At 39.9% G+C, this 17935-nt stretch overlaps 1 protein-coding gene across 3 annotated transcripts in view; it reads right to left on the reverse strand.

Annotated features, from left to right (window-relative positions):
- Nucleotides 1–1043: 1043 nt before the first annotated feature.
- LOC131434632 (cyclin-dependent kinase 12) overlaps nucleotides 1044–17935 on the reverse strand; it is a 34606-nt gene continuing 17714 nt past the window's right edge. The window contains exons 2-9 of one of the 3 annotated variants that reach the window (XM_058601558.1): nucleotides 15699–16294; nucleotides 14837–15224; nucleotides 5066–5374; nucleotides 4849–4999; nucleotides 3474–4785; nucleotides 3021–3409; nucleotides 2471–2944; nucleotides 1044–2398 (exon numbers count right to left, since the gene is read on the reverse strand). In XM_058601558.1, the coding sequence (XP_058457541.1) occupies nucleotides 2188–2398; nucleotides 2471–2944; nucleotides 3021–3409; nucleotides 3474–4785; nucleotides 4849–4999; nucleotides 5066–5374; nucleotides 14837–15224; nucleotides 15699–15935 (3471 nt within the window). In that variant the 5' untranslated portion in view covers nucleotides 15936–16294 and the 3' untranslated portion in view covers nucleotides 1044–2187. Of the gene's footprint in view, nucleotides 2399–2470; nucleotides 2945–3020; nucleotides 3410–3473; nucleotides 4786–4848; nucleotides 5000–5065; nucleotides 5375–14836; nucleotides 16295–17935 lie in introns of all 3 variants that reach the window. The other 2 variants (XM_058601557.1, XM_058601556.1) reach the window with 2 other exon arrangements.

Consider the following 17935-nt stretch of genomic DNA (forward strand, 5'->3'; position numbering starts at 1 on the left):
TGAACAAATTTTCAAGTTCGGTTGACTAACAACAAAGTTATGACTCGGTAAAGTTGAAGTTCTCATTATCCTATTCGCGATGCAGGTGCCGCATGAATGCAGATAGGGCATATTTTGAGCTTGAAAAAAAACTTGGAACGGGAAAAATCAGATTTTCATTAGTTTTTCCTAAGCGATCGTCAATAATGATATACTTAAAATAATCTACAAATTTCACAAAATTTGAGAGTGTAAAATTTACCGAAATTGGTCAAGTAACAACTGAGCTAAAAGTTACCGTTCCAACTTTTTCAGGCTTGGTATTAGGAGTGTTTAAGAATTTTAACTTGTATGCTTTACACAACTTTTTTGAAAATTTTTGTACTAGCTTGGATGTCTGTTCTCTGTGCTTAAGGTTAAATCCTCTATAATGGAACCAAAAACAAATCGGGGTCGCTTCGGCTTGTTAATACCTTTTTTGGTAGCTCTTCACTCTTTTGCACTAGCGATGTATAATTTAAACGTAAAGCTTTTTAGGTTGACGCGGTTGATGCGAATGGTGAAGAATTGTCAGATGACGGCCCGATTGCAACGTTACAAACTGGTCGACATCGTGCTCAATTGATCCGATAATCCGGTTCGACAAAGTTCACAGTTCACGGTAAAGACGGGAATGACAGTTACGCCCTTCACAAGGTTCTTTGTATTACTAAGATTGAGATTTATGTAGAATTCGATTTTCTAGGTAAAATTGTAGGATGTTGAAGCACTTAATCGTAGGAAAAAGAAAATCGATTTGTTTACTTTTGTAAGATTCGTCCTTCTTCGAAAAACAGCTGATATGTGCTAAACCAGTCATTCCCAAAGGGGTCGATATCGATCCCCAGTGCGTGACAACACACGGTAGCACTTAAGACATTTCGCTTCGCTGCCGCAGTGGTAGGGTGAGTTCGGGAATCACTGTACTAAACTGATGAAAACCTTTTGTGAGGCAACTTAGAACTGATAAACCTCTGTAATCAGAACACAAATAAAATGCTTTTCTTTCAAAGTCACAAGACTGATTGGTCAAAAATTTTCATTTTTATTTATAAATTGGCTTTCATTCACTTTTAATTTCTTCTGTAATCTGCTAGCTCGCGCCAACACTATTCCGTTTTGCCTCGTTTCACGTGCTAGCTTAATGTGAATGCACCTACCGAAATCCTAGTTTCTATCGTTTCTTTTGTGTACACTGTACATCCTGCGTTATACTTTTTTCGTACAAAACGACACATCACACTTTCAGTCTCTACGCACCGAGAAAAAAAATAAGGGAGAGCCCAAAACACAAGTGTTGTGTCACGGCCAGGTTCGAATGTTTGTACTCACTAGGTTTATATTGCCAACTGGTGTTTGAGTGGTGAATTCAACGGTAATCCACATGCCTACATTTGGAACTATTGTCGAGCAAACCATGCAACCTGACCTTACCATTACATTTAACCAAAAGAAGCAAAAAAAAACTGAACGCAAAATGTTGACGTTTCGGGTCCTGGTGACTCAGATCGACTTCTAAAATTTATTTCTTGATAACAAAAAGAAAAATTATTTGTTTCTAAATACTAACCATCAATCTTTAACAAATGTACAGGTTGATAAGGTTGTTCACCTAAGTCCTTATTGTTTGAAAAATTAATTTATACTCGCTATCTCATGTTTCGTTTTTTTTCTTCCACGTGTTATCCATTTGTCTCTTCAGAGTTTTCAATATACTTACATTTAGTACAGGACTTCTACTAACTTTATTTTCTATACACTATATTTTCTATTATCCGCATTTTCTTTCTCTTTTTCATAAAAATAGAAAATTGCAGATTCCACTGTTTAAGTCTATTGTTTCTTCCTCCATCAAAGAAAAACAAAAATGACAAGGATACGGAACCTAACACCCAGATTTCATTTGCAACGCCATTTTCTGTCTTGTTCGTTTTGAACTCTAATTCTCAACCAAACAGTTTAGTAACTGGTAGCTTTTGTGCTGGGGGAGAAGGTGGTGAGGGTGTGACAATATAACGGAAGTGATTTTCATCATCTTCCTCATCAACATATTCTTAATCATCTTCCGCCAGCGGCACTTTATTGTCAGCGGTGAGAGTACTACGCTAGCTAATCCACGGACATGAACATTTTGCCGGTCACAAAAATAATTGCAAATGTCTATCCTACTTAGCCTAATTCGGCACCAGTGCCACCGACACCCGGCGGAACGGTACCCACTCGGACGGCGGTCCCCGGTGCACAGGATGGCTTCAGTAGGGTAGGCTTGCCCGGTGGTAGGTTGGCAGCTGATTCCTGTTGTTCACGAAGTTGTCTCCGTCGTTTCTTGCTCCACAGCTCGTGACAGTCCTGCCAGGTCGGTAACTTGGGCGGTGGTAGCCTGTAATAGACAAAAAAAGCAAAAATACCGTAAAATCTGAGTGATTTGGAATCGTTCCCCATTGATACTCACTGGTCGGGTACGACGTTTTTCAGCCAAGCGGAATTGAGTGCCGCCTCGGCCGTTATTCGCTTGTCCGGGTCCAGCTCCAGCATCTTATCTAACAGGTCTAGACAGGACGCCGGTAGAAATACGAAATCCTCTCGAATTTTTCGGCGGTACTGCTTTTTGGCTTTCAGCGTATGGAAAAGTGGCAACTTGATGACGTTCGGCCAGACGGCTGGCGTCGGGGTGCCGCACAGTCGGGAAATCATTTCCAGTTGGGCAGGTTCCTGATTGGCTTGGAAGAGCGGTTTTTTGAGAAAAAGTTCCCCCAAAATGCAGCCGCAACTCCACACGTCGATAGCGGTCCCGTAGCGTTCTTCACCCAGCAGCAGCTCCGGTGGTCGATACCACAGGGTAATCACTTTGTTGGTGTACGGCCGCTCTCGATTATCGGCATTGTACAGTCGAGCCAAACCGAAATCTGCCAACTTCACTTCGCCCCTGAAAAAAAACAAAATAATCGAAACATGAAAAACCAACCCGAAGTGGGACAAATTGTTACAGTTGCAATACGAACTTGTTGTTCATTAGAATATTGGAACACTTGATGTCTCGGTGCAGGAAGTTTTTCTTGTGACAATAGTTAAGTCCGTCCAGCAGTTGGCGCATGATACTAGCATTATTCTGCTCGTTGAACTCTACCATACCGGATTCGAGCAGTCCCATCAGATCGTGATCCATGTACTCAAAAACCAGATAAAACGATCCCTTGTCTTTGCGGAACTCCAGTGCGTCCTGCTTATCGGTAACAATCTCACGCAGGTTGACAATATTTTTGTGATTCAACTGACGAAGGATTTTGATTTCTCGTACGGCCGTTATAGGAAATCCTTCTTTTTCGTGCTCCAGACGGACCTTTTTAAGCGCTACCAATTCGTTGGTTTCGCGATCTCTCGCTTTGTAGACCTGCAAATCAAATATCGTAATTGTTGCTTACTTTAAAACATTGATGTTCTGTAATGTTCCTTACCTGTCCATAGGTTCCTTCACCGATCTGTTCAATCATATCGAACACATCAACGCATCGTTCGCCCCAATCTTTTCCTCCCGATGCCGACATTGGCCCGGACATGTTCCTCGAGTACCGCCTGGTCAATATCCGCGGTCTTCCTCGTGGTTTCTTACTCTTGCCATATTTACTGGATTTTTTCGTTGGTGTATCCGACAGCGATGGAGGTGATCCAATGTCATCATCGCCGCTTAAATCTTCCGATCCAGGAACCATGGGTGGCATTGGCAAGTTTAGCACACCTTTTTTACCGGAGGACGACGTCGGAATAGATGGCGTGTTCGACGAAGAAGAGCTTTTGTGTTCATTACTACTTCGCTTGTTGCTATTGCTACTGCTACCGCTACCGGTAATTTTATGGTGATGATGTGGAGGATGGTGGTGATGATGACTACTATTGTTGCTGCTGTTGAGGTTGATCGTAGTAATAGCTCCCGTCGTCGTCAGTGTCGGAATGGGCATTACCTTCATCTGTGCTCCCGCCACCGGACTGATTTGTCGTGGGGGACTGGGTGTCTGGGCACCCTCCAGTTCTGCCACGTTGACACCCGGTGGCATCGGTAGATTTGTTAGACTTTTTGGTTTAACGAGTACTGCTGGTTTCGGTTCTACTACTGCAGCCGTTGCCGATACGGTCGACTGACTGGCACTTGGATTGACACATTCGCTGCTCATACTATTCAATATCACAGGTATTCGTGAGTCTTTACTTGCACCATCGTCAGACGTGCTGCCAACTACTCCGAACGTGTCTACGGTGTCTTTGGATGTTGACTCGGGCATTCGGGGCATGCTGTCCAACTGGTCTGGCATTGGAATATCCGTTAAACTAACATCTTTCATTCCGTTCGCATTCGCTGCACTGGGCTCAGCTGCCATTATTACGCAATCATTGGACATGCTATTCTCACTAACTACTGTCACATTTGAGGCACCTTCTTGACCTTCCTGTTTCTCCAGAATTTCCTTCAGTGTCTTTAGTCGCTTGTGTTTGTCTTTGATTAGTTCCGCGAAAAAGCTGGTATCGGTAATTTTCTGCTTGATATCGAATTTTTTCGCAGATGACAAATCCGAAGGAGACCGTGACCGGCTGTCGCTGGAATAACGACGATTATGTGGCGATGAGCGTCGTGGACTTCGCGAGTGGTGCCTCGAACGGGCCCGGCTTCGGCTACGGTTCGGTGACGGGCTATTGTAGTAGCTCTTGCGAGCACGTGACTTTGCTCTTGACGGTGATCGCCTTCGACGATGCATTGGAAGCGGACTGGGACTTCTGAAAAGATGATACATAACGTTAGGGAATAATCACGATGGTGTTGCTTGTTAGAATGGGTACCTCCGGCTTTGATCACCTCGTCGGTCATGTTGAGTCCACTCGGGATCTCGCCACGAGTAACGTTTGTCCTTCCGATAATAATCCTTTTCCGTAGGCGTTCTTTCTCTCCTTCGCTTCGAAGGCGGTGGAGAGTAAGGTTTGTGCCGACCATCTGAATAAAAATTGTAAAGTTTTGAAAACTGGCGAAGAATCAATAACATGGGTGTTGGTTTCTTACTTGGACTTGGACTTCGACGATGAGATGCATGCCTGTGTGACGACGGGCTGCTTCGATACCGTGTTCCACCGCGATGTGCTGGACTGTCATTGATGGCGATGGGGCTGCAATGCTGCGGTTGCTGTTGCTGCTGATGTTGGTATGAACCCGAACTCTTCTTCATTGCCACCGGTGGGGTATGAGGGGACGAAATCGACTGGTACATCTTTCGGGCCGCGACTGCTCGACTCGAATGTGGACTGCGAACTCGTGAGGGATCTACATAAGGGCTGTTGACCATGCGACTAGAAGGCCGGATGGGAGGGGTTCCTGTAAATAAGTAAGCGTGAAACATTTTCTGTCAGTGTTTGTTAGAAGCAACGTATTTTGTCGATTATCAATGCACTGGATGCACTTCCAAAAAATACGTACAGCTTAGTAAAGTAGAGATGACTACTACTACTAAATGATACACGACTGCTACACAAAATAAACAAAACTAAATACTTTCTGTTAAAAAGCAGTTAGCCGGAAAAATAAATAATTTTGCGACAACCTTCCAGGTTCTTATTTTGCGGAATCACCAATAGAAGCTACGTAAATCTTTTTTTCGCAATAATTTCTGCATGAGAAAATCCATATATGAATGTGTTCGTTGCTAATAAAATGTGTTAGTGGAAGTAAGCTGAAACTGAAATAATTTTTCTCGAGCAGATTTCAGAAATAAAACGGAAGATTTTCGCTTTTCTTGAATTGCAATTCTAAGCAGAACTGATTTGTTTGTTTTTCCAGCATATGGAAGATTTATTAATTAAATTAGGGAAAAAAGCGCAACAATTTGTTTATCGCGCACATTGTTGAACTGCTAGGTGGGAATGGCAGTTTAATTTAGACTGCTAATGCAATGAGGAATTGAATACCGTACGCGGAAGAAAAAACAAATGATGTGCATTTTGCACAAATCAGTTACATGTTGACCTAAAAACCCCTAAATGTTCATGATATAATGGAAAATACGTCTGGTTTGAACAAATTGGAATGTATTTTATTTTACTTCATATATAATCAAGGGTTTACTAAGGTTAACATCCCCCTTAACCTTGATATTCAAGAATTCCAAGGGATCTTTTCGCATTCTGAAGTTTTGGAATTCGTTTCGTTGAGACTAGTTTTTGTTCTTTGATGGATGGCGCTGAAAAAAAGCGATTCATTTGTCACAGCAAATTGGTGGTGTTGTTTCAGATCTGATCAGCTCTGCTCGAAATGAAAGCCACCATGAAGCTAATTTTTTTTCAAAAAGGGTTTTATTTGCGCCCTTTGGTTTAACGTGGCCATTAAAAAATAAAAAAAACCTTTTTTAATACAGCTAGTGGTGTAATGATTCCTTTCTCATATTACTTATATTTACAAAAATATCAGTAAGAAACTGAAAAATCGAATGACAGAAGGTCGAACGACAAAACGTCGATGAACAAGAGGTCGACAGAACAAAAGGCCGAATGCGTCAAATGGTCGAATACGACAAAAAGTCGAAACAACAAAACGTCGAATGTAACGAAAGGTCGAATGTAACAAATAGTCGAAAAACCATAAGGTCGAATACACCATAAAGTCGAAAGGGACAAAAAGTCGAATATAACTGAAGATAGAATTCAACAATAAGTCGAATACAATGTAAGTGTGAATTATGAATATCAACTGTTAAACCAAATTAATCGCCAGGGTTATGCCGAGGCAAAGTGAGCGGCTCTAAAAGTGGATAATGGAATATAGTAGCAAAATGATGCAAAGAGTTTATTCATAAATTTGAGATTTTTGTTGGTAATCACTCTACGTAATTGCACTTCATAATTATTTGTAGAAATGAGCAGTGTCAATATTTAATTGCTAAAGCATATACCGCTGTAGGAAAACTACTTTGAAATTATTCATTTTTCGTGCTGCGTAACTGAACGTCGAAATGGCAGTTCGAAAACTTATGAAACATTATTAACATATAAAGGTAAACCAAAACTGTCATCTGATGGATGACTGACACTAGATTTAAATAGACAACATTATTAGATATTCCGAAATATTTCTATCCGTGATATATAATGATCCGTTCGATTCAAAAGATACATTTGAGCAAACCTTCTATTCATAACAAATTAACACGAATTATTGTAATAGTTCAGTCGTGCTGTATGTTTCATTTTTATCACTTTATCAGGCTTAAACCATGATCTCGAAACTGACACAGAAGCGCATATGTCAAAGAGCCCGAAGATTCGTCGGTTCTTATCCGAAGAATCCTTTGTTTGAGATCGATTTCGATGAACTTTTGCAAGAATTCACAAAAACCTTAAATGGTGTCCCATTTCTTTTAAAGAATTAGTATAGCGAACATGACCGAATACTGTTGTTTTCACCCGCGAAAATATTCGTCGACTGGCATGTGAGACAAGACGATTCGTTCCGCTGGTCAACTTCGTCTTACCTAGCAAAACCGAGCGAATCTATACAGGTGCTCTCAATGAGTCATCGAGAATTGCAAAATCTTTCAATGTTATTCTTAATTCAAGAACTACACTCACAGATTTTGAAAAGGTAACAATCAATAATTTGTCAAAAGTTTTTCCGGATTTTGGAACGTTGACATAATAGATGACATTGGGATAATTGACATTGGGTTGACATAATAGATGGCATTGGGATTTTGGAAGGTTGACATAATAGATTTACATGTTCAAGAATGGTCTTTGTCAACTTCATGAAGACATTATTTGATGCTACAAAATAATACACGAGTCAATATTCCGGGCTGATGTTTTGGAAGCGTTTACGGAGATGGACCGAAAATCGAAATCGTTGCTGGTAGGATTTGTTGGTGACGATTGCCTGGGAATTGTCCGGGACAAAGAAAGATCTTTGTCCCGGACAATTTCCAGGCAATCGTCACCAACAAATCCTACCAGCAACGATTTCGATTTTCGGTCCATCTCGGACGATGTGGAAGACGTTGGAAGATAGTTTTGCGAAGAAACCTATAGAAAATCAGATCATCTTATGCAAGCAACTGACTACTACTAAGATTACTAATAATTACGGAATCACTTCGTGGTATTCGACGAGTTGGTACGACAGTTCAAGTCTGCGGTAGCAAAACAGTAGGAAAACAACTTACTTATTACTTTACTTTCACTTCCGAAAGAAACGATGAAAACTCAGAATACACAGAATACATTTACATCTGAGATCATATCACCCTGCTTATTGTCATGGAACATAATGATAATACCAAATACTGTCTTGACCAAAGACAAGTGTTAATGTCTTTAAATTGTGCAAAAATCGACTTTCAATTCAAGTTTGCGTAAGGAACAAATGTATCTTAATCCGGAGAGGATGCGAGATTCAATTGAACGAAAGTAATAGTGCAATTTGCATTCAATTCTCCATGTAAACGTTGAATAGAACATATCAATGTACGAGGAGGATCATGGCACGGTAGGCCGTGCGAGAAACTAGACAAGAAGACATTTACTTCCAAGGATATTGGAACTACTACTGCTAGGATTCTAATTGAGAACAAAAAAAAACTATCATCTAATAAGTCAACAGCTACAATCAATGTACAACAAGGTATGCTTATTATTGCTACCAACAAAAAAAAGACAATCGTAAAAATAATAAAATAAGAAAATGAAACGAAAACATCCTACAATTATGTTTCCAGAAATGAAAACTAAAGCAACAGTAGTGTCGGATCAATGGACGAAGACGCAACCAGTGAACCGATAGCTTATTATGATCATGCAATTTTCACTCTTCCGAAGAAAAAACAATAACAAATTACAGATATAAATAAAAACAATATGTAAATGTAATAATACTTACTCTCACGGCAAATGACATCAAGTTTCAAGCTAGATATAAAGAGTCTTGAAAAAGACTACTAGTTTGAAAAAGTCTTGAGAAAGACTGGTTTTCCAGATAGTCTTTCAAATATTGCCTTAGTGATAGTTTGAAAACTAAGGCTGCTTAGGTAGTAAAATAGCCTTAAACAGACTGATTTAGTTCTAGTGTTGAGAAAAATAATTAGTTTAGTATATAGTTCAATGGATTGAAAGTCCTTTAAAAAAGATCGTTAGCATTTCGGAAGAATCCTTGAAGAGGACTAATGAAATCGAAGCAACTCTAGATAGTCAGGAAAAATGTAGTGTAAGTCGTGTGCGGTGTTAACGACTGTTGTAATTGATCATATAAAAAAACTAGAGGTAAGATTTCCAAAGTCATTTGTCTGTAGGGATTCGAGGTATCAGTAAATTTTGAAGAAGTCTGTCAAATGTCAGAAATAATTGCATTTCAATTATGCTCCTTTAATATTTCTTATCACGACTGATCTTACATTTTGATGATTATACTCGTACCAGAATTATAACACAGAAATCAGTGGCTATCTCGCAACAACGAGTTTTCTCATAACTATGTTAACTTGTGATGAAATCAGTAGTGATTTTTTATGTGTGCGATCGGTGATATTAAGATCAGTAGTAATCAATGATCACCGATAATGTTGGATTTTCGTTGATTTCCACAGCCCTTGACAGACTATAAGCACGACGGATCAAATAGTTCCGAATCCAAGTTGTATGACATAGTTCGAGGTGGTCGTCACGATCAAGTTTTTTCGGAATTCTTGCAAGAATATATAACGACGAACGAAGCCCTGTTCAAAATTTGTCCAGAAAAACGTCGATCAAAAAAAGTTGCCGGTCTAACAAATTTCTAAATTTCAATGTTATTCATCAATGTATTCTTTTTGAAGAGCAATACAATTGTTCCAAAAGCGTTTCAACATTTAGACACCATTTTTATACCACGATTTCTCCCTATCCTTCAATCTCAGTGATAACCTTCATCATTCGATGCAAATCTCTTTTCAGCCAGCTTCTACTTTAGACCTGAGAAAAGTAAATAATCGCCGGGAGCTAGTTCTGGCGAATATAGAGAATGTGATAGCAATTCGAATTTCAATTCATAGAATGTAGCCATCGTAACAGTTTGTTGTGAGAAAACGCAGCACTCACTTTGCAAACATTTTTTTTCATATTCAAGTGCTCGAGCAAAATTGTGAATACACTTTCGTTTGATATATCCTGCAACTTGATTTTTCAATTTTCCAAAAAGATGAATGAACTTTTGAAATGATTTCCGAAACAACATCCTCATTTGGAAGACCAGAGCATAGTGCATCATCGGCGTTTACACGACCACGTTTAAATTTAGCCAGCCAGCCAGCCAATAATGATTGATTTACTTGGAGCTGAGCCCGAATAATGTTTATCAAGCCATTTCAATTATTCAGAATAATTTTCATTAAAATGAAACAGTGTTTTATCAACACACGAATTTCTCACAATTCACTAATAGCACAATAACTAACACACTAGAGAGATTTTTAGTGACGCCAGAGTTAAGCGTCAACTGTAGAATCAATCCGAAAATTGACGAAAGAAAAAGTAAACAAAGAGAAACTGCAATTTGAGGTTAGGTCTTTTTGTCGTGGAATGGTAGCTAGTATTTATCGAATTGTTATGCGTTCAAACTAACTAAAAGATAATTTTGTCAAGTTTCAGTGAAAAATTTGTATAATGGTTGGAATAAATTTCCCGTTGGCAGAATGCCTTGTACCTAAACCATTTGTGTGATGTTTCGTAACAGTTTAAATTATGGAACAAATAAACTTTTTACGGTTTTTAACGATATCAAACCAGCTAGAAGTTATGAGAGGTGGAAGAATATAAAATTATAGAGCCATAGTACTCAAGGAAGAGTAAGGATGTGAAGATAAAGTGCGGAAAAGTGAGGTGTGACAAGGGTCATTAAAGTAAGCAGAAGGTATCTCGTATCTAAACTTTTACCTTCTACCAGAGGAGTCGAACTTAGGCATCTTAGCGATACGAATCATTCGAGTATCTGATATGTCGGAAAGTAAAGGCAAAGGTCGTTTGCCATTTACTATCCGAACCGGCATAGATACGAGAAGTCTTCTGCTTACTTTAATGACCCTTGTCACGCTTCTCTTTTCCGCACTTTATCTTCACATCCTTACTCTTCCTTGAGTACTATGGCTCTATAATTTTATATTCTTCCACCTCTCATAACTTCTAGCTGGTTTGATATCGTTAAAAACCGTAATATCGTTAAAAACCGTAAAAAGTAAAAATTACTGACTGACCAGAAGTCGTAAAACAAAAAAATAAAAAGGAACAAATAAAAAAAATTTAACGCAAGGGGTGTAGGTTTTTTGGTCGAAATTTGTTTGGTCGAATTGTCGGAAGCGGCGGCCCAGGCACACAAACCTGTAATCCACTCGTTTGCCCGTTTATTCCAAGCTAGGGGCTATCCCTTGGCCTCGCATTAGAAGGCCGCAAGGCGTCGAAGCCGCGTTTTTAATTTAATTTCTAGTTTTTATACCACAACGGAAACAAGGCAACCTCTGGAATTCTTGTCAGTGAGGAGAGTTGGCATCACTGGGAGTACGATGCGGTACCCAACTGTTACCCTCGAAAAAGTCTAATTACAATGTTTATCACACAACTTATAGTGAAGTGTTTGATCGATACAGTTATTTTGAGTGATAGTGCTGCTGTGGCAAGTGTGTATGTGGATTAGTGAAAAGTGTTATTTATTGAATACACTGAGGTCTCTTTTTACGCGAGGGGTTACATACCGCGTAAAAAATCGCGTAACTTTGGAAATGCACGTAAAAAAACGCGTAACTTCTGAAATCCGCGTAAAAAATCTCAAAACTAAAGAAAATAAAATTGTTGATGCCAAATGTCTTAGAAATGCATGAAACGTCCAGATCTGATGTGATCTCAAATTTTTTTTTTGTGGGAATCGACTTTGGGACTTTGAGAATTGGGAACCGCGTCCAGATCGGGTATAATCTGAACTTTTTTTTAATGAGAAATTTTCTAAGTTTCAAAGAGTTGACTTAAAAAAAATTCGGGATCTCGAAGTTTCATGCATTTCTCAGACAAAACAAGAAAACCGCGTAACTTGGGAAATCTGCGTAAAAAACCGCGTCACTTCGGAAATCCGCGTAAAAAAGACCCCAGTGTATTAGATGAGGCACATTTTCATCTCGGCGGGTATGTTAATAAGAAAACTTGTCGCATCAGGGGGACGGAAAACCCGCACGTTATCATGGAGAAGCCGATGCATCCTCAGAGAGTGACGGTTTGGTGCGGATTTTGGTCTGGCGGCATCATTGGACAATTTTTCTTCGAAAATGAGGCAGGAGCCGCCGCCACGGTCAATGGCGAGCGCTACCGCGCCATGATTAGCGATTGGCTCTTCTCGTTACTTGAAGAGGAAGACTTGGACACCATTTGGTTCCAACAAGACGGTGCTCCGTGCCACACAGCCAACGCTACGATCGATCTTCCGCGCACAGTCTTCAAAGATCGAATTATCAGAAATTCGGATGTCGTTTGGCCGCCTCGGAGCTGTGATTAGACGCCGTTAGACTATTATCTTTGGGGGGCTGTCAAAGATAAGTGTTATATATATTTGGATATGAGAAAGCTTTGTGCAAAATGGGTGCCGCGTGAGCTCACAATCACAATGTCACAAGTCGATGAAAACCATGCTGAAATTGAACGAATTGGGCTTCGAATTGCTCCAGATTTGGCCCCAGTGACTTTTTCCTGTTCTCAGACCTCAAGAGAATGCTCGCTGGTAAAAAAATTAGAAGCAATGAAGAGGTAATCGCTGAAACTGAGGCCTATTTTGAGGCAAAGGACAAATCGTACTACAAAAATGGTATCGAAAAGTTGGAAGATCGCTATAATCGCTGTATCGCCTCTGATGGCAATTATGTTGAATAATAAAAACGAATTTTGGCAAACAAATGTGTGTTTCTATTAAACGATACAAACTTTTCAGCCGAACTGTTAAATAAGATACTTATATAAAATGATAGTGTGCTATTTACTACCCTTTATGACTAGAAGATTCAAAGTAAGACGATAAGTAAATTAAACAATGTATCCAAACAATCTATTGTTAGTACACGTACAATAGACCAAATTACCGCAGGCATGGTGCAGTACTTCGGACCTTACAAACAGGTAACAAAGTTTATGCGAAGGTCTACCAAAGTAACTCAAAATGGAAATGGGCTCCTGGGGTTATCATTGAAGCTATTGGCGAAGTAAACTTTAACGTTCTTTTGAATGACTGGCATGGGAGAAGGAAACTCATCAGATCACATGCAAATCAAGTTTAGCATAGCTATAGTGAGCAAGAAGACGAATCTCAAAAAAATTCTCCACTCAACATTTTCGTCGATGAGTTTGGATTGCAAGTTACCCCGACTCCAGTACCTCAAGAACCTGAAGAAAATCCTTCCAAATTCAAAGACGAACCAAACCCCAATGATTCAGTTCAGCCTGATTTAGGAGCTTCTGGTTCCAATCTGAACGAAACGAAACAGCCGATTGTTCAGTCGAATACTAATCAGGAACCAAGTACAAGCCGACCGAAACGTATGATCCAGATACCATCAAGACTTGAACCTTTTCTGGTATTCTGGAAATAACGAAGGAGGTATGTTGGCCACTAACATAGAAAGTGACGACATTTGCTGTTTGTTGTGACAACCCTTGGACTTACCATAGCTAAACATAGAAACAGAAATATAGAATTTTCACTTTGTACTTTTAATTGGATGAATGAAGACCCATTTGTTGGACTACGAAGATTGCTTCAATTATAATGAAGTATGACAATACTATATGCGGAAACAGATACCCAATTTAAAGAAGCTATGTTTGGGTTTGAACCCATAAACCCCCCATGTAAACGCGTCAGATTCTAGTAGATGTTTTTTTAATAAAATATTTGTTCCTATGTTGTTTCTGTATTATTTTCCATTTTGGGGAAACAGTTTCTAGGTATTTGCTTCTTCTGGGAGATGGCATTCTGGGGAATGGAAGATTGCTGTTGTGTCTTTCTACTAATTAGTACCTTCGTGAATATGGTTTTCTGGAGAACTTTACATTCTGGGGATAACGTTTCGTTGCTTTATTTTCTGGGAAATGTTTTTCGGGAGAAAGTCGTACAACCGATCACATTATCTACCAAGATAAATCCTAATCATTTCCTCGTCCTGCTAGCACCACTCCTTTCCTGTGACACTTGTATTAATGCAGAGAATTCCTCGGCCACTAGTAGCAACAAGTGTTGAACTAACATTCCTACCCTTCTCCCTTGACCTGCATGGGCGTTGCCATCTACGTTATTGATCAGTCCATGTTCTAAGTCAGTTTAGGTGCACGTTTAGCATGATCTACGGCTCCCCAAGTACCATGCATTTGGTTCAATATGCAATTTCAACTGGTTTCTGATTAATCACGGTAAACTCACGGTTTCCCTAAGCTAAGCTAAAACGAGGACAATGCAATCTCGGCCAAATCGCCGAAGTAACGCAGTTCGAGTCGTCCAAGCACTGATCGGAACACTAATCGGAAAACCTGTCATCCAGGTGTTTTCGGTCGTTATCTAGGTACTCTCAGAACAAATCGAATCCAAAGGTAGGCCTTTTAAGGTACTCTCAGAACAAATCGAATAAAAAGAAAATTTGCACAATTGAAATTATGCTAAATGAAACAGTTTTATGCCAAATGACACCATGCCTAACAAATTTATGCACATCAAAAGTTATGCCAAACAAATTTCGGCCAAATAATGTATACGCAAGTTATTCAAACTCGATAAGCTAATATCTACTGTACTTACCAGGTGAAAGGGGCGTTAAACTTTCTTCGTTCCTTGCTGGTGTGTAGGTTTTCTCATAAATGGGGGATTCTTTGAGCGGTGGCGTCAGCGATTCCATGCACTCTAGTAAGGAATCTTCACTCTCGGAGATGGTTTCAATGCTTGAAATCGACTTGACCCGTTTTTTCTTACGCTTCTTCGATTTTTTGTTCTTTTTGTGCTTCTTATCTTTTTTGCTTTTCTTGCGTTTCCGACCAACCGTTTCCTCTTCCTCCTCTTCTTCTTCGACGATTTCGTATTCTTCTTCATCGTCAACCAGCTCGTCGTCCATTAGCTCCGGATCCGGTAGGTCCTCTGTTGGAGAAGCCGGTGGTTCCAAATGATGAAGATGATGGTGCCTGGTCGAAGCCTGTGTCAGAGGGGAAGTATCGGATGATATAGAGTTTTTACGATTCGACCGGGAAGGTCGCGAATGCGACGATTGGTTTAATGGGGACGTGGCAGTGATGCTTACCCTTCGCCCACTCTCCGTGAAGGAACCGGTCGGAGTACCAGCTCGCGATATAATATTGGTTATAGCTGCTGCAACCGCGTTCGTTAGTATGCTCGCGGCAATACTGGTTTCGGTGGCCATGTCCAAACCAGCAGTCGACGACGGATTGGGAAGCGAGGAGGATGATGCACTCACTATTCTATTTTGTTGAGCTAGAGAGGAATTTTTACTGTACAATCTAACGGTCGCCGCGGCATTTTTCTCATTACTATTGATAACTTTACTGATATTACTGCTAGATTCATTTCCAGCGGGGCCGGCGAAGGGTGAGACACTGCCATCGGTTTCAATCTCGCCTGCCTCCGGTGCAGAGAAATCTTCCGAACTTACATCGGAATACTCGACGATTCCCTTGGACGATCCATGGCCTCCTCCGTTGCCAGCACTACTACGGCCGGCACTATCGCCACTTTTACGGTGAGTCTTACTCCGCCGATCATCCGACGAAGACGGTTCCTCATCGCTAGAAGCACGTCGCCGTTTTTTGGATTTTTTACTCTTTTTCGAACGTTTTTTCGCATGCTTCGACCGTTTCGGGCTCCGTTCACGCTCCCGATCGCGATCCATCGTGCGGCAAATTCAATTCCAAAACCAAATGTAACGACTAGATCGAGTTTCCAAAGAATTTTTTGTTGTTTTGTTCCGTTTTAATTCTACTTTATATGTTTTCCTTTTTCTTGAGAAAATTTTTTTTTTGTACTAAACTACTTTGGTAATCAGATTACACTTCGATGAACTTGACATAATCTGTTATGAGTGAATAAATTTACTGAATATTTGATATCAGTAATAGCTCATTATGCTACGCATATGGAGATGTGTTATGTTATCACTTTCACTAGTATTTGGATTTCCTCCTACGTTGTGTATTCAGTCTGTAATCATTGTTAGCCACACGATTGCGTATCCACAAATGCAACAAGGCTCTGCAATTAGGGTAAAATAACAAGAAAGAAAAAAAGACAGTTATAAAACATGCATTTAAAAAAATACATATATATATATATATATATATATATATATATATATATATATATATATATATATATATATATATATATATATATATATATATATATATATATATCGTTGTTAAGTCGTAAAGCAACCGTACTCGTAAGAATTTTATTTTTCGATTGTGTTAGTAATGGGAAATTATGAGTTTTTACATAAAAAAATGGCTAAATTGAACACGTTTTCAAAAACTGAAAGTAAAGAGACTAAAAACTAACATTTTTTTCTAAATTCTATTCAACAGTTTAGTTAAGAAATCCAATTCACCCCTTGAATACGAATAAGGAGTGTATCGATAAGTAGTTAGCAACATTCAAACAGTTATTACTCTGAAATGGCCTAATTTTTTGCAGCGTGTTTTGCGGTGACATGTTTGTTTACATGTCAATAACAGCTGTGCAATCGATTGGTTTCGGTACGGTTTATCGTTTCAATGAACAGTCGAATTGATCCGGAAACGCGAAAGAAAATTCTGCACACTTGGTGCTCAGAAAGTAGTGTCACGTACAACGAAATTGCAAAACGGGTGAAAGTGCACCACACCAGTGTCAAAAATATTATCGAGAAGTTCGGTAAGACCCTTTCCATGAAGGATTTGCCCCTGTCGGGACTTAAAAGTGGTTGAGTACATCAGGAAAAACCCATAGGCGTCGACGCGGGATTTGGCCAAGCAGTTCAACACCAGCATCGGAATAATTCAACGGATCAAAGTTCGGAACTCCCTGAAGACGTACAAGAAACAGAAGGTGCCGAAAAAGTCCCTGGTACAGCAAGTTTAGGCCAAAACAAGAGCGCGAAAACTGTAAAACCGGATTCTACAGAATAAAGACGGATGCATCCTGATCGACGACGAAACCTACGCCAAGGAAAACTCTCGAGCGCTGCCCGGACCGCAATATTATACGAAATCGGTGTACCAGGACCTGGACGACGCTGACACCACGGTGGCGATGGAAAAGTTTGGGCAGAAGGTGTTGGTCTGCCAAGCCATTTGTACCTGTGGTTTGCGGTCGTCGATTTTCTTCACGAAGGGCACAATTAACGCCAAGGTGTACGAGGAAGAATGTTTGAAGAAGAGAATGCTGTCACTGTACAGAAAGCATAAGGCTCCTCCTCTCTTCTGACCGGATTTGGCTTCAACCCACCACGCCAACTCCGTTCTACAGTGGTTGTCAAAAAATAATGTACAATTCGTGGAAAAGGACATCAACCTACCAAACTGCCCGGATCTTCGGCCAATTGAAAGGTATTGGGCAATTGTCAAGCGGCACATTCGGAAGGAAGATACAGTGTCCCAAAACAAGCAGGAGTTAAAAAAAAACTGGACAGCTGCCACTAGGAGTCACAAAAGTAACTGTGCAGAATTTAATGAAGAATGTCAAGTCCAAAGTGCGAGCGTTTAACAGAAACTAGAATTTTCTTCAATGTAATCAGTGAAATGCATAAAAAGGCGGGTGGGTAATGTCAGAGACATAACTGGATGTCGTGAATACGAAAACAAATGACATGTTCCTTAACACTTCCGAATATCAAATAGTTGATCAATTGTATGA

Source organism: Malaya genurostris, chromosome 3 (genome assembly GCF_030247185.1).
Source record: "Malaya genurostris strain Urasoe2022 chromosome 3, Malgen_1.1, whole genome shotgun sequence".
Classification (NCBI taxonomy): domain Eukaryota; kingdom Metazoa; phylum Arthropoda; class Insecta; order Diptera; family Culicidae; genus Malaya; species Malaya genurostris.